At 41.6% G+C, this 20,110-nt stretch overlaps 4 protein-coding genes across 6 annotated transcripts; 1 reads left to right on the top strand and 3 right to left on the bottom strand.

Moving 5' to 3' along the window:
* The first annotated feature begins 6,091 nt into the window (after positions 1-6,091).
* Positions 6,092-7,433, top strand: LOC108085537 (uncharacterized). The gene has a single exon (XM_017182170.2). It carries the CDS (start codon positions 6,791-6,793, stop codon positions 7,259-7,261), a length of 471 nt encoding a protein of 156 aa, XP_017037659.1. The 5' UTR covers positions 6,092-6,790; the 3' UTR covers positions 7,262-7,433.
* A 547-nt stretch (positions 7,434-7,980) lies between these two features.
* Positions 7,981-10,435, bottom strand: LOC108085538 (glycerophosphocholine phosphodiesterase GPCPD1). Its single transcript, XM_017182171.3, has one exon. It carries the CDS (start codon positions 10,330-10,332, stop codon positions 8,248-8,250), a length of 2,085 nt encoding a protein of 694 aa, XP_017037660.1. The 5' UTR covers positions 10,333-10,435; the 3' UTR covers positions 7,981-8,247.
* A 371-nt stretch (positions 10,436-10,806) lies between these two features.
* Positions 10,807-11,730, bottom strand: LOC108085539 (uncharacterized). Its single transcript, XM_017182172.3, has 3 exons — positions 11,478-11,730; positions 11,351-11,417; positions 10,807-11,289 (listed from the first exon to the last, which is right to left on the bottom strand). Exons 1-3 carry the CDS (start codon positions 11,577-11,579, stop codon positions 10,970-10,972), a joined length of 489 nt encoding a protein of 162 aa, XP_017037661.1. The 5' UTR covers positions 11,580-11,730; the 3' UTR covers positions 10,807-10,969.
* A 380-nt stretch (positions 11,731-12,110) lies between these two features.
* LOC108085542 (glycerophosphocholine phosphodiesterase GPCPD1) lies at positions 12,111-20,083 on the bottom strand. 3 transcript variants are annotated; one of them, XM_017182178.3, is made up of 2 exons: positions 19,967-20,083; positions 12,111-14,555 (listed from the first exon to the last, which is right to left on the bottom strand). In XM_017182178.3, exons 1-2 carry the CDS (start codon positions 19,976-19,978, stop codon positions 12,666-12,668), a joined length of 1,902 nt encoding a protein of 633 aa, XP_017037667.1. In that variant the 5' UTR covers positions 19,979-20,083; the 3' UTR covers positions 12,111-12,665. The 3 variants fall into 3 exon arrangements, with proteins under 3 accessions (XP_017037667.1, XP_017037666.1, XP_017037665.1); XM_017182177.3 differs by lacking the exon at positions 19,967-20,083 and adding an exon at positions 17,298-17,716; XM_017182176.2 differs by lacking the exon at positions 19,967-20,083 and adding an exon at positions 15,676-15,870.
* Positions 20,084-20,110: the final 27 nt, after the last annotated feature.

The raw sequence follows: 20,110 nt of genomic DNA, 5'->3' as shown, positions 1-20,110 counted from the left end.
TTAATAATTAAAGTATCTAAAGATAAATTAATTCTTTTAGCTAACTAGCTTAAAATGAATTATTTTTTAATGAAATATCCTGCTTCTTGGTTCATCATTAATCATTTCAAAACCCAGATAAAGCACAAACTCTTTGCTATCTAATATCATCAAGCACTTAACAACTACTTACACCTGCAGGCGCCAGAAACTATCATCAGGAACTGCCATAAACGCATTGTTGATCCATCTCTCAAGGGGAGAGGGGAAAAGGATCTACCAATCCAACTCTTTCTCCCTCAAGGAGTTTACAACTACTACTCATTGCCATGTTGGCCACCAAAAAAATAAGGCAACTTTTTTGGACAGCAGGAAGCACAAAAAAAAAAGCGAAAAAGTTCGAGTGTTGAGCAAATAGAAAAACATGCTGGGCTACGAGGGAAATGAAAAATGTTTTCCCGCCCAGACCTAGCCACTCTCAGGCCGCCTATCAACTTTCAAATTATCAGAACCCACAAATTTACAAAGTTATATAGCAACCAAGACCAAGGAGTCGAAGGGAAAGAAGGCATAAAGTTTTATGCCTGGCGTCAACTTAATTATTGAATGCCCGTCGCCTTTATTTTTTGTTGTACTTCGTTTCTTTTTTTTTACCCGCATCGCAAGGTTACGGTCGTGGATCTGGGAACAGGTGTGCCGAGCCGAGCGTTTTTGTATATTAAATATCAGGGACTAAGTCGGCAAATGTTTGAGAAATTTTAAATTGAAAAACTTTTGACCAGCACACAAATTAAAAAATAAACCGAGCATAAACTTCTTCTTTTATGCGAGTCGAGTCTCTGGGAAATGAGCAGTTGAGCGTGGGGCGAGCCAGCAGGGAAGTCATTAAAAAATAAATCCCTCCGTCAGATTTAAGAGGCTTCAAGTGCGATTGGCAATATCTATGGCCTGCCACATGCAGCTGCCACAGCAGCAACAGCCGCACGGCACAAGTTCGAAAGTCACGTGCTGCACAAATTGATTGCAACGGAAATGCAATTCGTGCAAAAAAATAACAGACAACTGGCCTCAAATGAAAATATAAATAAAACAAAAAAATAAGTAAAATCAATGAGAAACCAAAACATATATTTATGAATTACATTTTTTTTTACCCATTGTGCATTTCAATTGTTAAAAAGCGCGCCTACCGCTTACCATTTTGACTTTTGATATCTCGTAAGCTGATTGTAAATCACGCGCAGGGTATGCAAATTAATTTTAATTTATGCCAACCGATGAAAAGCAAATAAATGAGCTTAATTAATTGGCGGTAAATATGACAGAGTCCACTAAAGGCATTTTCTATTTTTTTTTTTTATTATTAAAAACCAATTTTACGGAAATTGCCAGGACTAAAATCTATAAATTATGTTTTTTGTAAAACAATTAACAAGCATATGTGAAAAAAAAACGGTTTGTATTATGCTAATTATGATTTAAATTACCTAAAAATGGGAATTATATATTATAAAAATTAATAAACAAAGAATACATTTTACAAACACAATAACTATTTTATATTGAATTATGCTTAACTATCTTTTAAACATTTTAATAATTTTTTAAAGAATTTAAATGTATCTATAAATCATAAATAGTAACTTTATTAAACTCCCAATATTTTGTACATTTTTTTACCCTATTTTATTTTAAAATTTCAAGGCCAGTACCCTCTTAAACTGATATCCATTAAAGGGTCTACCCTTCTAGCCTTTCCAATTTAAGCCAACCAATTTCTTGACATTTTATACAGGCTCTCGTTGCTTGTTTAGGATGTCAAACAATTACCAATTTTGCTTGGCCAACGAAAGCCACAAAATAGAGGTTTGCCTTGCCATTTTACGCACCTCAAATTTCAGGCTTTAAGTTAACCTTTTCCCGTAAAGAGAAGTGAACTTCACATCAATAATCATCTCCTGAACCAACTACATCTTTATTTGGCTTTCACTTAAGGTCCCGTCCACGTCCACTTCCCAGGGAACTCTAAACTTTAAGTTTATGGACGCTCCTTTAATTTTTGGGCAACTGGTCAGTCACTTATTTATATGTCTGGCGCTTGTCCATTTAACTGCTGCGGCTTACACCTGTCTTCTGGCCTCCGTTTTATGGGCAGCAAATAAAAAATTTCATGGCTACAACTCAATTTGGTGTTAAGCAAGGGGAAAGTGTGAAGCGTTTAATGGTAGGCAGCGACTTTGATGTAATCAGGCAGCTGAAACAGACCAGAAGATACTAGTAATTCAGCTCGGAGCTGCCAAAAAAGGGGAAGTTGGGCATATAATTTGGCATATAATTTTTCTTATTTAAATTCAACCCACTCGTTTTCAGAGTTAAATCGTCTTTGCACTAAAAGAAATAGTTGTATTCTGAATTTAAATTTACTTTAAGATGTAAAAAGAGTTAAGTTCATTCTGAATATTTAAAAAATATATATAAAATATTAAAGTTATAGGAAATTAAATTATAAAAAATTTTCAGTGTTCCTAAACCCATTTCTCAGTGTAGCCAGCAAACTTAAGGCCCATGATTGCTGCAGTCGCGTCTGGAAGCAAGGCCAAGTTGATGGCGCCCAGTGTTCTTCGCTCGCTCGTTGTGTTTTTTTTCTTCGTTTTTTGGCCAAAAGTATTAAAAAGTTTTTTTCTCCGTTCTTTTATTCCCGCTTTCCGGGTGCCTTTGATCTGGGAGGCTGGGCCAGACTCCTGCAATACAGCTTCGTCTCTGTTTCCCCATTCTCTCGTTAGTTTCATTTTCCCAAAGCCCGGCACTGTTGCTTAACTGGCGCGAAAATGCTGGATTTCAGTTGTATTAATTTTTAAATAGTCTTGTGGCAGTGCAATCGCATATCGTACATGGCCATAGATCCGGAATGCTCCCGGCATGTGCCGTGCCCCATATGCTCCATGCGCACATGTGGCAGCTGCTGCTCCTTGCTGCCGGCTCCTCCCTCTTTCGACTGAAACTCGCAGAAATTAAAAGCTTTTTGCAAGTGCACCTCCCTTCCGGCAAAAACAATAGCCATCTGGCATTGGGATAGTGGAAAATACACCCAGATAAAAGGGCAATCTGATCCCTCTTAAATAAAAGTTATAAGGCAAACATTAAGTTTATGAAAAGCGGAGTGGCATACACACAGAGAAAACTGCGGGGGTTGGGTACAAGATAATGTTTAAAAATATGAAAAAGAAAGTAAAATCTTTAAATCAAAAACTATTAGATTAACAATAAATATACATATAATAGGACAATTATTTATTTAAGCTTTTAAAAATATTTTAAAACCTCTATAAGCATTTTATTGTCATTTTAGGTTCTTTAGAAATTCTTTTGTAAAGAAAGAAATAAAGTTAAATAGCTTAACTATAGTTTTTATGACACTTTACCATGTCCTTTTTAAAACTGCATTTCTTCTTTTCCATTCTAAAAGTTTCCCCACCGATCCCCGGCATTAGCATAAATCATTCATCCGATCGGCCGTACTTCATGGCAGCTAAGCCTCATCACACAATTTATGATTCCCGCTGGGCAGACAAAACGGCCCACACGCTAAGCCGACAACTTGTTGGACCCTTAGGCCACATTTCCCCATTCCCATTCCCACCCCCCCTTTGATTTGTGGCCAAAAAGCTGGCATTATTAGGGCCTCAAGGTGGGAGGATGGGTGGGTGTTTCCGGCAGAGGACCTTGGGGCTGCTGCCGTCGATTTGGAGCCCCATTTGTATGCAAGCTCACGAATCGCGAGAACGAAAAACTTATAACCCAACCGTGTTGTAAGTTTAGTTTAATAGTTGCTCGAGCTGCGCTGAGTTTTGCCAACTCCAGTCGCGTCGCGTTTTAATGCAAATTAAAACGTTGCCGGCGCCAAAAACTTGTCCGTGCTCCATCATTTTTCGCCGCGTCAAAGATTAAATTGAGCCAGGGCAGACTCGAAGGGAGAGCAGGGACCCGGTCACTGGCGGACAAATGGTTCTTAGCAGGTTACCCTTAACGGACTGAGAGGGTGCTGGCAAATTTTGTCACCCGGTTTTTGGCACTTTGTAGCCCCCCGAAAAACAAAAGGCGTCGAGAGGCAGTTGAGTTGGCTTAAAGGGTCGACCATAAACCTGATGGCCTTTGTCTGGGGAGTAAGCCATTAAAGCTGCCTTAATTAGGCCCACTAAAGCGGACCAAGGGAGATGATATTGTACTTAAACTTTTCGTATATATTTGATAATAATTTGGTTTTGCTTTAATTGCCATTCAATTTGAGTGTGTACATAATCTATATTTATAATCTCTGCCACAAGTATAATTTAACTTTGCTTTATTAATGGAAAACCATATTGTAATCCTCTAATTGGACTTTAATTTACAATAATGCCTTAATGTATTTACAATAATATTTTAGCACACAGATTTTTAGATTTTAATTTACAATAATGCCTTAATGTATTTACAATAATATTTTAGCACACAGTAAGTAGATTGTGGCTAATTTAATTTTAATCAATTTTATTATTGTTGTCATTTTCTACTTGTTTTTTTTTTTAGACTTTTTTGCAATTTCCACATATGCATACACAAACACACATTTTTTCATTTAGCCTCAATCAACTTTTGATTTAAATGCAATAAAACGCTGTGAAAATTCAATTTCCTATTCAATTTCCTCTCTCTCGCCCTTTTAAATACAATCACATGCAATTTCACTCATTGAAAAAGTTGTGGGGAATATATATTTTTTTATTGCTTCAAGCTTTTTAATTTTATTTCAATTTGTATACATTTTTTTATTGGAAGTTTAGTTTCAAATATATTTATTGCAATAATATGTGTCTTTCTTGGGTTTTTCTGTTTACAATTTTTTAAAACATTTAATTATTTATTTACATTTTTTAATGAGCTTTAAATTTAAAGCCACAGTAACCTTATATACTTGTAATTTTAAATGTTGTACCTTTAAATCTAAGTTTTGCCTTTACTTTCCTGCAGCCTCCTTGTCTTTGTCAATATCTACTTGGAATTTTCAGCTTTGCGGTTATTTTTCAAACGGGATATTTGCATTAGCCGTCTTTAGCTTAACTTTGGCTTTAGGCTTTTGGCTTTTGCTTTGAATTTGGCTTTGGCTTTGGCTCGACACGGTGGTTTTGTTTGGGAAATGCCTCGGCTTCTGTGGCTGCCTGCGGTTTGTCTTCTCACTTTGCCAGCTTCTATTGCTGTTGTTGTTGTTGCTGTGAACAGTTTAATTGAATTATTTGTACTGACTTGGCTTTCGTCCTGGCATCCGACCCTTCTTCATCTGTGACAGCTGCTCTAATTAGTTGGGCAAAGGCATCGCCATTGCCATCTCCATCTCCATCGACATTGGCACCGGCAAAGGCGTTTAATTAGCTCGCCTTGACTGGGAAATTGAGGTGAACCGCGGTAGGGTTAAGCTGCTTAGCTAGTCGTCGGCCCAAAAAGGACCTACCTACCTACCTACCTACAGCCATCTATTACGACCGAATTGAATTGCTAACAAGCAAAGCGACGGCAGGCGATGCCGACGACAACAAATGTCATTCATCCGCAATCAGAGCATTTAAATTAATTTCACGTGCCGCCTTAGCCCATATTTTTTGTAGCCAGGCTCTGCCTGGATATGCTGTACAATTTAATGATTCAGCGAATGTTGGCATTGTCTAGTCCGTCCTTCGGTTCCTTATCCTTAGCTATTCATCCTGCGTGCTGCCATCCCCAAGGAATGTTTCCATTAGAGATGATCTTGAATGTGACTGTGGATTTCCCGAGGGATGTAATTTATATAGAAAATAAAAGTATATAATATTTATTAGATATTTAAATTCCTTATCTAAAAAGCATTTCTTAAATTACTCTTTTTTATTTAATTAGTTTATAGCCCCAACTTGAGCTTATATATATTTAAGTACCTCAAAAAATAACTTGGCTAAATCACGGCCAGTCACATGGTCTGAGCTGAATTCACTTTTTTTATCTGGAAAATTTCTATCTTAGCAGCTTGTTATTGAGTTGGCTTGTTAGGCAGTGGCAGATGCTGTCTGTCATGTCATTTATCCGAAAAATCTGCCATAAACACGTCGCACACGTATGCGCCATTTTAAAAATGGCGTCAGCTTCACTTCCGCTAAATGCTGTCGTTGATTCTGTCTGCGGGTGTTTTTTTCTTGTTGTTCGTTCTCTATTTTCCTGCTGCATTTGAATTCAATTGGATGAGATGCTTATGAAGTCGTTAAGGCCCCCACCTCCCTCCAGCCACACCGCAGCTCCTCCTCTTCGAGATTCTGGTATCTGGGTCCTGTGACTGCCGGCAATATTGTCACATCGTCGAAAATAATTGCCGGAAATACAAAAGGAAGGCGGCGTCCCAAAACGAAACCAAATGGAATCGAGGAAGAGATTGAGCGCAATCGGAATGGGAATAGATTTCCAATTTTCTCGGCACCCTTGGTACTCGGGGAGGAAGCACCGCAGGGCGTCCTTGTCATTGCGGCTTACGTGGCGTATACTCAACTATAATTAATTACGCCCTTTTGTGACCGCGTGGGTGGGGATGGACTAGAGCTTGCTGGGATTTCTCCCGATGCCGGATGGCGGATGCTTCCTCCTTGAGTGGCTTCTTTTCAATTTCAATTGTTGGGTCATTGACTGTCCCCCGGATGTCGGGTTGCTCTATAAAAGCACGCCGGCCTGGCCGTGCCAGCCACATTCGTAGACGGTAGCCGGTGCCAGGAAGGAGTACTTGGGATTCCAGTTGCTGGACTCTGTTGGTAGAATGGCCCCACTGCATCTGCTGCTCCACTGTGCCACCACTCTGCTGATTGCCAACGCTTTGCTGACTCCCCAGCTGCCGGGCACCGAAAGCGATGGCAAATCCAAGGGCGGATTTCCCTTTGCCCTGGACGAGGACGTAGATGGCGTGGAGTTGCCTCTGGAGGTGGACCAGGACATGACTAGCGATCAGGCATCGGGCAGGACTCAGCACTCGATGCCGCCCGCCTGGCTGACCTTTGATCCTGAGCCTGCACCACCCACCAAGCACCGGAGCAGCCACAAGCCGCAGACGATTATCAAGCATCCAACCAGCAGTGGATTCCACAAGCTCTCAGCCCATGGACACCGATCCTGCCATGTGGAGGTCGTCAAGGAGGTGCAGGGCATCTGCCAGTCGATGCCTATAGGCAGTGCCTGCGTCACCGATGACTATATGGCTGTCTACACCGATGCCAACTGCTCTGCTCAATAAAAAAACAAACGGCTCACCTTCATTCCGCACTGTTTGATTGATTGATTGATTTGAATGTTCCCGTGTATGTGTGTGTGCGAGTTTATATTTTTGAGGGATAACGAGAACACGACTACCTGATGCGCGATGCTGAAAAGCAGAAGTTGTCTAAAATAAATCAGTTCAATGTTTACATTTCCTTTAATAACTTTATTATGAGATCGTTCTTAGGGTTTTACAGCTTAATGATTATTTAATGTTGATTTAAGAGAATATTCAAGCGTTATGTATATTTGAAAGTTATTACAATTGTGGTTTATTTACTTTTTAAAAGAATTTCCTACTTAAGTAAACAGTTTCAACAAGATTCATAGTTTTATTTTTACACCCAACACAAAAGCTTTGACTAGAAACACTTAAATATTAAATTTCCTATTGCAACTTTAAGGAAATAAATATTTTTAGCCCTGAAAATTTGTTTATTTTTATTAGGATATTAATCTGAAATATACATTTATTTTAAATAGCTTTCTATAAATACATTTAATAAGGTTTGTTAACGTTCTTCTTATATATTTCTTATATAAACGCTGCAAATGTTTTTTATTATCAATAAATTTTGCTTTATATTTTAAAATGGTAAAAATATTATGATCATTCAATACTGATCCCAACTTTTGGGTAATTTTTATTCTCATAAGAGTATTTATAACGATTCTCTACGCTCTTCTCTATAATATTCTTCTTCTCTATAATATTATTTATTATTATTATTTTATAATTTTCCTAGTCTTATCCTAACATTCTCATTATATTTTATAATTTTGCTAGCCTTACCCTTTTATTCTCATTATTTTTCATAATTTTCTAACTCTTATCCTCATATTTTCTTCACATTTTAGATTTTGTTTAGTCTTATCCCTTAATTCACATTATTTTTTATACCATTCTTACTTTTATCCTTTCATTTTTATTACATTTTATAATATCCTAGTCCTACCCCCACACTACCTCAACTTTGGCCATATGGTTGGCTTGGCGGGCTTCACGCCTGGAATGGTGGTTGAGTTTCCACTTGCCACGCACTGAGCTCCAAACAATTCCAGCAGCTGGTGAGCTCGAAAGAACGCAGATCTCTTCCAGGCAGATGGACCCACTTGATCCATGTGATCGTAGATGAGCCCAGAAACATCCAGAGCCCGAAATTGCTCTAGAAGATGGACATTCTGCAGATCATTGCCCCACAAAAACAAAACTTGCTGCAGGTTCAATCCCAGTTCCACCGACTGCTGCTTGTTTTGAAAGTTCTCCACATGCAAGGCTGTGCCTAGGATCTCCGCAGACTGGGCAAAGTTTACGGCCTGCTGATAGCTCTGCGTCCTTAGATCCATATAGGGATCCCAAATGTTTGATTTGCCTATGCTCATCAGGATCACGGGAAAGACGTGTTGCTTGAGCCGGAGCATGGTACATATATCCGCATCGAAGCTGGCAAAGATCAGGGGACGTCCACAACCATAACGAATCGTTGTCTGTATAATCCTGTCCACATAGTTGTTTTTATTCAAGCTCTGCGTGGATTCCAGGACACCCGAGGCCATCAGCTGTGGCCACTTGATCTCCACCAGGAGTCCTAGATTCTTTGGCAGATCCTCATAGACCTCTGATAGCTTAGGAAATATTCTTTGGCTCTGACTTCGATCCCTTACATTGAGGTGCGTGTACTCCTTGACAGTCCAACGCTTCAAGATGAATACCCTACTGGCCTTGAGTTCGGAGTAGGTTAGTTCCCTTATGAGCACAAAACGCAAGTCAAAGCGATCTCTTATAGGTTGATCCCTCTCCGAGGTATAAAATCCAAATCCATGCCATACAATTGGCACATAATCCTTGGTCAGCTGCACATCCAGCTGCACCATGTCTCCTTTAGCCTGCTCCACTGCCAGGAAACTTTCTATTGTGTTTTCGGTGAAACTTGTTGAAGATTGGAAGTAACTAGCTCCCAATCCCCGATGTCCTACGTCCAATGTGGGCCAATTATCCGGCCAGTAGTGATGAAAACTTGCTCGTAGATTTCCCGCCTCCACTTTGGGCATGGGTTGGACCACTAAATAAGGCAGGGTAACCTCCCCAATAGCCACGTTTTGAAGGCTAGCAAAGATGGGGAGCTGCAAGATGCCACGACTGCCCTTTATCTGCTCGGGAAATATGTAGGCCTCACCCAAGGACAGCTTGATATCCCTGTTGCTTTGATATAACGACAGGCGAAAGGCATTGTAGGTGTCCAGCGGTTGATATATCCGATAGATCAGAGCAGTACCTGGTATGTACTTCACCCCCTGTTGGCTTTGAGCCCGAAAGGCAGAGTGATTGTAGGAGAATCTGGAGACCTCAATGCGGGTGTCGTCCATCACATTGAGAGGCGTCAAAGTCAGTCGGTACTTGGCGTTAGACGAAATGCCGGATATCACAAAGTGATCTTGCCACACAAACTTCAGCTCGATGACGTACTCATGCTGCAGCCAACCGCGTTCCAGGTGAAAGCCACCACCCACCGAGGTGGGATATGCCTCGCCATAAATATCCACGCCAGGAGAGCGATACATCTCGTAGGTCTGCAGCATTCGGGCCACCTTCTGACCCTCCCAGCTCCTCAGTATACGCTTGCCTTCAGCATTCTTGGAGTAGACCAAATACCGGTAATAGAATCTCTGACTGGCGCATATCCACAGGCGGAGATACCATTTTGAACGGGCTTTATCCTGCTCCTTTAAAGGCATAGCCTTGTCCAACTGCCAGGACCCCAAAGCGGGATGATCCCCGCTCACAGCCACATACTCATCAGCTGCCAGGTGGATATTGTTTCCCAGCTCCAAACTAAAGACCCTAAACAAGGGAACACAGATGAAGCTGCGAGCCGAGATTTGGGGCTGCTGCTCATCGTCAAAGATCTTGAAGGCCTGCAGCTTCTCAGGTCCAAACACAGACGTCTCATTCACAAAGGTCCCGCCGCACAATAGCAGAAGCTGCAGCTGAACACAGAGTATGCTAATTGATTTTAACACATTCAACCGCTCGCGAGACCGATACATTTTTCCTCATTCCAAACAGCCAGCACCACCATCTTCGCGCCACCGAAACGAGTTTTCTCTTTCGGCCAAAATACAAAAATTTATAAATCGAACCGAGATGCCAAGAAAGCGAAAACGAAAATGAAAATGATGAGCAGCGCGGATCCAGAGGCAACTTGACCCGACGATGACAAACAACCGAATGAAAGAATTTCTTGAAGCTCACCTCCGTTTTGTTTTCGTCGAAAATTGGAGTCCGGAATCGGATCAGCTGCGCGATCGCAGATCGAAGATACCCTCCCTCTGGCTTATTGGCCAGCATCCCGCTAATTGAGTTGATATTCCCACTGGGTTCTAGCGATGACAGCGTGAATCGGGCTTGAAGCTCATTAAAAAGTGATCGAGAGATTAAAAGGAAGAATTTTAATTGGGTCTCATTTGGGGGCCACCTTTCACTGCATAAATTATTTTCTACCCGCTGCTTAAGCACCCATTCAAAATTACTCATAATTTCCGAGATAGCATCGATTTTAATTGCTCTGCAGAGCATTTCAGGGTCGGTCTGCAGAGACATTCGCATATTTTTACCAAATTTTGCATATGTAAATTTTCGTGGTAAAGAAAGTTTGGAGCCAACTGAGAGAGAAGAAAGAGTGGCTCAGATATTGGGATTCTTTATCAAGGGCTTGATATTATGCGGATGGTACTTGAGATACGTGTAGCTGGACAAGTGCCAGCTCTGCAGGGGTTTATGCTTGACATTCTTGCAGCCTCTTGTCTTTCTGATAAGAATAAACTGGTCTCTGGTGAGCTGGACACTCTGCAGATAGGCATCTATCTCGCGGAGGGTATCCGCTGTGGGCCTCTTAGCACGGGTATAGATGGCCATCTGGGGACGCATCCAGGGCAGGCTGCAATGGAGTTCCACAGCGTAGCTAGAGTAGTCTGTCTGGGTGATTCGCGTCCAATAGGGATCCACTAGGAGGAAGGGAAAATATATAAATAATTTTAATGGAAGTAATACTCAAGCTTTACTTACAATCTTCAAAGTAGCACATGGGAATCTTCTCCGGATATGTCCCATAAACATACCAGCCGCCCTTCATCTACAAATAAAATACAAATCAAGCCATATTTCTATAGGAATTCTAGAATATCTTTCCCACCTTTTCGGGATCCAAGTTGAATTCTTCGTAGAGGCATTTCCAGGCTTGAGTTGTGCCCAGCAGCAGCATCACTAAAACCAGGAGACATTCGCACTTGGCCATTTCCCAGCTAAAATGCAAATGAGTTGCTCTCTAATTGACCATAAAGCGAACGGGCTTTAGGCCTGACTTGCAGCCAAACCTTTTTTATGGCCCACTCTCCGCTTTTTTCCGTTTATGGGTCGTCGTGTGTTTTGTGTTTGTGGGCTCAGAGCATTTTCATGGCTGCCTTTTTACATTCGTCACGGGGCCATCAAATGTAAGCGGATCGAATTTTACATACAACTTTGGACATGGGACCCAGAGAATTTCTTTTTTTATTTAGAGTAAAACGTCATTCGATTGGTTTTGCTGTTGTTGAAAATATTATGAAAATATTTTGTGTGATTTTATTTTTATACGATTTTTTTTCAATCACTTTTGCTTTTGCTTTTGCTTTTGTGTGTTGTTATTGATTTTAAATATGGATAAAAATATCAAATGGCTTTTTAGTTTCTTTTTCTTGAAGTTAAAAGCAAGCGACTTCTTAAATACAGATATTTATATTCATAGCTTTGATTCGTAAAAGAAAGACATTTAAACACACGAAAGAAATCAAGTTTACAACATTTATATATATATAAAATATTTTTCTAATTTGTATAAACTAGTTACTCTTGCACAAATCGCAAAAGAGCGTGTTACATAGTTCACATAAAATCATTTTAAAATACATTTTCCCCCCTTTTTTTTCATGTAGTTAAGATTGTTTTAGCTTATTAGTATTTTTTCTTGCTTTTTTTACTTGAGGTATAGATAGATTATTAGCAGGTAATGTAGGTGTATGTGTTTTTGTAATTTTCAGCTCTACGCTTTCTTCCCATTGTCTTTTGTCGGGTGCTACTTAATTTTTTGTGGGGGATTCCTCATATATAATCTTCTTCTTTTTTTTTGCATTTCTAATTATGCCAAATGACGGCTGCTTTATTTATGGGTTTCTGTTTCGGTTTCCGTTTGAAACTAGAAATTGCTCAACCAAAAATCACTTTAAAGCTTCTCACACGTTTCTCTTTCGCCCCTGTGTTTAAATAAATATACAAACTAACTTTACAAGCTTAAAGATTATAATTATGGCTTAGATTTACCCGCCCGTTTTGTATTTTTTGCATTTTAGATCCGGCATTGGGCCGCGAACTCGGCCATCAGGGCCGGTGATTTGAAGAAGGCTTCCTGCTTTGCCGGCGGCATGAAGAGATCGCTGCGATCGTAGCATGTGGCGGTGGCCCCAATCCGGGTGAAGTACTCCACCCGCTCCTTCGAGTTGCAGTCATCTCCCCAGATCACGGCTATCTGTCCCAGATCCTTGGCCTTTTGCAGCATCTCCGGGGCATTATCGCCAAGGAAATCCTCGGCATGTGGGGCCGTACCGGCCAACTCAAAGGCCTGGGCATTGTTGACGGCCGCCATGAAGTTGCGCGTTCGCAGATCCAGGAAGGGCTGCCACTTCTTCGTCTCGCCCTGGGTGAGGAACATGACCGGGAAGATGTTCTGCTTGAAGCGCAGCATCGTACACATGTCGGCATCGAAGCTGGAGAAGATTATGGGCCTGCCACAACCGTTCTGGATCACCTGATGGAGCACCTTGTCGGCGAAGAAGTTCTTGTCGATGGTCTGCTCCGCCTCGGAGCCTCCACCCTGACGACGCTGCGGCCACTTGATCTCCACATCGATGCCCAGGGACTTGGGCAGCTGGACGAGCACCTCCACTAGCGTTGGGAAGATGCGATGCTCGGGCCGGGGCTCGGCGTTGTGGGAGGGATACTCCACCACCTTGCCGGCGATCACAGAGAAGATGCGCAGCCGCTTCAGCAGACTGTAGTTGATGTCCTTGATCAGCACGTATTCCAGTTGATCCGGCCGGCTGATCTGCTTGCCAGGTGGAGCTGTGCGCAGTCCAAAGTCGTGGTAAATCACGGGCACACCGTCGGCTGTCAAGTGGACGTCCAACTCGATCATATCCGCATGGTGCTCGTGGGCACTCAGGAAGGAGGCGATGGTGTTCTCCCTCTCAGCAGGGGCATCAGCAATGTAGCTCTTGCCGTTGCCACGATGACCCACATCCAGACTGGGCCAACTCCGGGGCCAATAGTGGGCATAGGTGGTCTTGAAGTCCAGAGGGGAATAGCGATAGGGCTGAACCACCACATAGGGGAGCCTCAGCCTGGCCAGAGTCTCCTCAGCATCCTTGGCCGACTTGATGGGCAGGTGGAGCAGGCCCTCGCTGCCCGTCAGATCGGCGCTGAGCAGGCTGGCACTGCCCAGTAGCTCGTTGCTCATGCTGTAGCACTCCAAGCGGAAATGCTGCTGCATCATCTTCTCCAGCGGCAGGGTGATGTGGAAGATAATGATGTCACCCTTGGTGTATGGCACCCCGAAGGTGGGCTGCTGGTCCAACTGACTCTTGCCATACTCCTGCTTTGTGTACTCCACCTGGAGGCCGGCGGTCTGCTCCACGGGCACAATCTTCAGCTGGACATGCTGCGGATCAAAGGTCTCAATGTCGTGGACCTGGAACATCTTCTCCCCATTGAACTTGAGCTGGAGGATCACCTCGTGGTTAAGCCAGCCGCGATGCACTTGTGGCTTCAGATCGGAGTTATCGTTGGTGATGCCGAAGACATCCAGCTGGCTGCACTGCAGCTCCGAGCAGGGTCCCAAAGACCTGGGCTTGAAATGCGTCTCCCAGCGACGGATCTGCTTGTAGCCAGAGCGATCCTCCACGTAGACGAAGTAGCGATACTCCAGCTGCCGGCACGATTGCAGTGGCACTGTGGTCCGCCAGTTGAGCTCGTCCAGTGATTCCAGCGGCACGCTCCTGGACAGCTGCCACTCGCCGAGAGCCTTGGCATCACCGGTCAGGCCCAGACGCTCCTCAGGGTCCAACGGCAACTCCAGACGCACATTGAACTCCCGCAAAGTGGGCTTGCAGGCGGCGGCGGCGGACTCCAGCTCATTACCCGTTCCATAGACGAGGGCGGCTCCATCCGCGAAGGCGGCACACTGCAAGGACAACAAGGCAACAGCCAGGAATATTAGTACAGTCCGAGACATGGCCCTGGCTTGGTTCTGCAGTGGAGGCCAGACACCGACTGAAAGCCCCGCTGCCGGAGCTGATCGTTAATAAATAGACTCGCGTAGACTTCCCTGCTGCGCGACTAATCTCGCTGACCCCTTGCGGATTCGGATTTGGATTCGTATTCGGTTTCGCCCTGATAAAGTTTCTCTAGGCGTTGCCAGTGCACACACACCCCACCCCACCCGGCTAGCCCGGTTCCCCTCCCCGAAGCGCTGTAGCTCCCGATTTCTCAAATTAGAATTGAAAACAGGTTCGCGCGATAAGCACGCGTTTAAAGACGCGTCCGTGCTCGTGAATCTCGGAGGCGCAAACAAGATCACGTGTTGGACCAAGACTCGACTAAAGATCAGAGCTTCGATTATCAGCTTGACTGCGGGCCATTAAAAATGAGTTATATATATATACTATATAGGAGCCCCGCCCCAAGTAATCGTTCTATTTGCCCGCTGAGCAGAGTTGAACTGACGTCCAGCAATTTGTTTTATTTTTTGAGTAATTTCGCTGAGACTGACTTTAATCGAAGCACAATATAAAGAGGTATATATGTGTAAATTAATTGTTTTTATATTATTTGCGTAATATTTGTACCAGAAACACAAACATATTTAACAGCTTTTGTCAAATAGATAACCCCGGAAGGCAAATATAAATATAGACATATTGTTTTCTTTTCAATCTTTTTAGTTGTTGTTCCAAAACAGAATCATTAAAGTATTTATAAATTTTGTGAAAAAAAGTAGTTTTTGATAATTTATAGAGATAGTAAAAAGGAAAATAAGATTACACAAAATCTATACTTTAAGACTTTCTCTAATCAAAAATTTAAGAGAAATACTGAAAGAATATGTATTATTTTGTTACTTAATAAATTTTAAATAATTTAATAATTAATATTTATCAAATTCTAAAGCTTAAAAGTGTGGTTTACATTTTCTAAATATTTAAAAAAAAACCCAAATACCTGCACAACCTCTTTTTAAAAGCTTTACAAAAATATGCAACTAACAGCACGCGTTTAAAACCGCTAGATATACAGCGGTTTACCTTTGAACGAAACGCTAGCAAATCGCTGGATGACGACTGAAGGTGTAAAGATCGCTGGTACCGCTGCCATTTCAGGTGCTCCCGATCGATGATGATGCAATATCTGCCGACGAGCCCCTGACAACCAGGCACTAAATATTTTCGTAATGGCCAGAGTTTATATAAGGATAGCGAACCCATATAATTTAATAATCACAAAATTTAATAACGAAATAATAGGCACGTGTTGGCGAGGCTCACTAGATTTATGTGTTCTGGGCGGAGGAGAGCAACAGTCTCGGAAATCTCCTCCTCCGCCGCTGCTGCTGCCTTGGCAACATTTCAAATTGCAACTACGAAAAGTCGCGTGTTGTTGCCATCTTCTCCTACACAAAACTACCAAATCGCTTTGTATTTATTATAGTTTTCTTTGGCTGTGTGTGTGCGTAGTACAAGCTTTTCCGCATTTATTTATTTTCGACGGACTTGCGTCAGCCGGTGCGTTTTGTTGTGCGATTTCCTAGCGATTCCACGTTCTTGGCACAATTAGCATAGCCTTGTGATTTTCTGCGGGGGAGGGAACTAAACTAACCGTTTGAATCGAACCAAAAAATCGCGCCTCAGCATGGAAAAGCTTTCTGTTGAATTTTAATGTTGACCGAATTTGGTTTTTAAACTGAATATTTCTCAACTCTATGCTAATTTTTGTGTGCTATAAGGAGCTTTGCCTTGATTTCGAAACATTAGTTCACGTGTTTTCAACGCAGGCGCTCTTTAACCAAGCTCTTTCTCTCCGACTTGCCCATATGTTTTTTGTTTTGGGAAATTTCAGTCTACCAAAAGCTTTGGCATGTTTTTTGTGGGGCGTTTTTTTTCGGTTTTTATTTATAGTAAAAGCTCGCTTCGTGGCTCTGACTTGTTATCAGTCAAAGTAAAGTGTAATATCAGGTATCATATATTAGCCAGATCTTGTTTGCTTGTTTATGGCCAGCCCTCAAGCGGCTAATAAGCTGAAATCTAATCGAAAACATGAGCCACTTGAGCTGGCCAGCGAGAGTTGTACCTCTTGAAAGCTTAACCCTCTAGAAAACAACCTTAAATCACGTGAGTCGGGGTAGAAACCCCCTCTTTTTTGCAACATGTGGCATTTGCTTCAAGGGAAGGCTTACATTTTAAAGAAAATAAATGATTTTAGGAAACACAACTCAAAAACAAATGTCATAGCTTTTCTAGGAAATGAAATCATTACCCATTTCAGCTTGTATAACTTCTAAATAAATCAATTTAAAAATCACCAGAAAATAACTGTTTTTAGTACAAAACCTTTTGTACAGTTTCTGTAACCCACTTGACTATTTCTCCAAGCTGGCAATTATTTCTGTACTCAATAGCTAATATACTTGATAATATATCTGTACTTGTACCCCTTGACTCTGCCGCCTTGCTCTAGTATTGATTTTTTGTGATATACCCACAGAAATTGCATAAACAAAAACGTCGCAAAAGACACGCTAATGTCCGATGACAACAGCATCGACCTTCAGACACCCCGAAAATGTCAAAACCCCAACACTGGGCCCCTTACAACAGTCATAACATTCTACATTGTTATAAATGAATTCGATTTTTTAAAGGGTAATTACATTTTGCATGTGCTCATCCGGACTCTGGGCCTCCATGGGGGTCAGCAGCATGGGTACCGACATTTTTTGGCTGGTTGACTCTTCGGCTTCTTTGTTTATAGCACAAATGAGTTAGGTTAAGAGGTTGTTGTTGCTTTTTTGGTGTTGAAGAACGAAGAAAATTCAACTTTTATCACAGTTAATTTATATAGTTTGCACTATGCGGCGTATGCGCAATGTTTTAGTCTCTCTAGCTAGGCAAGCATTTTGTACTTGTTTTGGTTTTTTGTTTTGTTTTTATTTTATTTTGTTTGCTTGATTATATGTTTTGGTATCCTTGGGGGGAGGGCTGTGCCTGATGCCTGATGAATTCCTGGGTAACTAGGACACTGTGGACGGTCCGTCGTCACAACTCGACGTTGCAGTCGCAACTGTTTGAGGCGCTTTTGTTGTGCGGGCAATTTAAACGATTTCTTTTTATCGAAATGAGTCGCCCAGCGAGCTTTTTCGCCACTCTGCCCGTTTTCTTTGTGCGAGAGACAGAGAGACGAAGGCGGCGGTGGCGACGTAGGAATAATATCCGACGACGTTGCCGTTGCCGATTTGTTTTGGTTTTCAGTCCGGTGGCGGTACAGTTGAGGCTTGGGCTTTTATTCGAAATGCTGTTGGCCTCTACCAACGGGCAACAAAACACTCATACAAAAAAAATACAGAAAAAAAAACGGAAAACAGAGAAACACACAGCAGATAATACAGAAATCATGGAGATTAATCGAATTAGCAATGCCCTCGATCGACAGGAGAGGAAAGCGGACCGGCGATTAATCAGCGGAAAATAATTAGCAAGAACTGAGATTCATCAATATTATTTTTATGGGATTTAGCTGCCTTTTATTTATTAATTTATTAGTAGGAAAAGGAACCTATCAAAAATATTGACTGGGAATATAAATAACAGAATTATGCTTCCTGTTTTAATTATTGTTTTTAGCTATTCCTGGGTTCAGATTGCAAAATTTATAGCCTTTTTACGAGAAAAATAATTCACCTTTTTATAAGGTTATTGCCTTTATAAAGGAATTATAAAACAACAATATTTTTAATCATTTTCATGTACTTAACAAAAAATATTGTACTATAAAATTTGCAATACTTCTCCAGAAGATGTTCAGAAAATACCCAGATGGACATCTTAAGATATAAGGCAACTATTTTAACTTGACTTTTTTTTGTTAAAAAGATGAAAATAATGAAAAACATTGCATATATATCCTATAAATACCCATAACTATCTGCATACCAATTTTCACATATAAAACTCAAAGATTGCCCTAGTTACACACAGATGATCACTTCGTACATCCTCTATTTCATCAGGGTATCCAACTTAAAAAAAAAACTCCTCTAACGCTCTGTGTATAGTTGGCGCTTTGCTCAGGCAAAACACGCAATCGAAAAGCTTCCAGTTTGATGACAACACGAGAGATTCATGGGGAACGGAGCAAAACCCCAGCCCCAGACCGAGGCGAGGCTAGGCCCATCCCCTGACCCGCCGTATCCCCCATACGCTGAGAAAACGTGTTGGTCGTGTGCAGCTGTCGGCAGCGGCGTTGTGGCGCACGTGAAAAGTTTTTTATTATTTTTCAGTCTGCTTTTGTGGGGCGTAGTCGTGGTAGCCGGGCCCTCGCCACGCCATGGATGCCGCAGCCTCACCAAGAAGCTGAATGGGTATCCGGTCAAAAAGCTTTCCTCTCTCTCTCAGATATAGCCTCTCTCTTTAGGGGGGAAAACTGGTTTCCGTCGGTTGGGGATTTGGCTGTTTTCCTCGTCGTTTGTTTACATCGTTTGATAAGAACTATTCAAGCTTTTTGGGGCTTCGAAAGCAAAGCTCTTCGGTCAAGGTCTTGAGTGTGTGTCGATCGTAATCGCATAATTTTGGATGGTTGCTAGGCGCAGTTCTCATAAATATATATAAGAGAAAAAAATACAAATGTCTTGCCTTTTGTTCACTTTCTTTATGTTTTGATTTATAAACAAGGCGAAGCTCTTTCCCGTATTATTTGTGTTTTTATAATCATTTTGCTGTATAGACGAAACCGCCTCATAGAGTCCAAAGTTCAATCAAGTTGCTCTAAATGAATTTTTGTTTGTTATTTTGCAAAAGCTTATTTCTTGTTTTCCCACTATAGATAGAGATATATGTTGATGTTGACGCGCCCCTTCTAGGAAGTAAAGTCACTAGAAATACTCAGAGAACCCAAATTGTTGTGTTATCCAACATGATTTCGGTCACGTTTGCCTGCTTGTTGTTCTCTTTTACAAAACAATAATATTTTTGTATATTTTCTAGCTTATATTGCATTTTGTTTAGTGCTTTGTTTACATCACTAAGCAAAAAGCTTCTACGTAGACCTTGTTACCGGAAAAACAACAGCAAAATAAGCAAAAAACGGGCAAGTGTTTACCAACGATTTGGGTTTAGGTAAACAAATTTCATTGAGCCGCAAACTGAACAATCAATCAACCTGGCTTGTATAGATACTTTAAAAGTACTCTCTTTATAATAAGAATTAAAGTTTCTTTTACAAATTTAAATATCATTTAATCGTAGATAACTTCTAGATAATTAACATATCAAAGAACCTACATTTTCTACTCTTAAACTTAGTAAACTTTAGAGCATCTCGTACCTGTTCCGACATATTGATGATCAACGATCGCTGTCAGGGTCGTTATACGCCCTTGAAGGGGCGTTGGACTTTTACTTCAAGCAGCAGCAGCACCTTCCACTGATTTTGTCACGCGCTTGCCTACACCTTTGCCGATAATATAGA

The sequence above is a fragment of the Drosophila kikkawai genome, chromosome 3L (assembly GCF_030179895.1).
Source record: "Drosophila kikkawai strain 14028-0561.14 chromosome 3L, DkikHiC1v2, whole genome shotgun sequence".
NCBI lineage: Eukaryota > Metazoa > Arthropoda > Insecta > Diptera > Drosophilidae > Drosophila > Drosophila kikkawai.
Note: the sequence above shows the minus strand (reverse complement) of the source record. Positions and strands in the feature narration are given on the sequence as shown.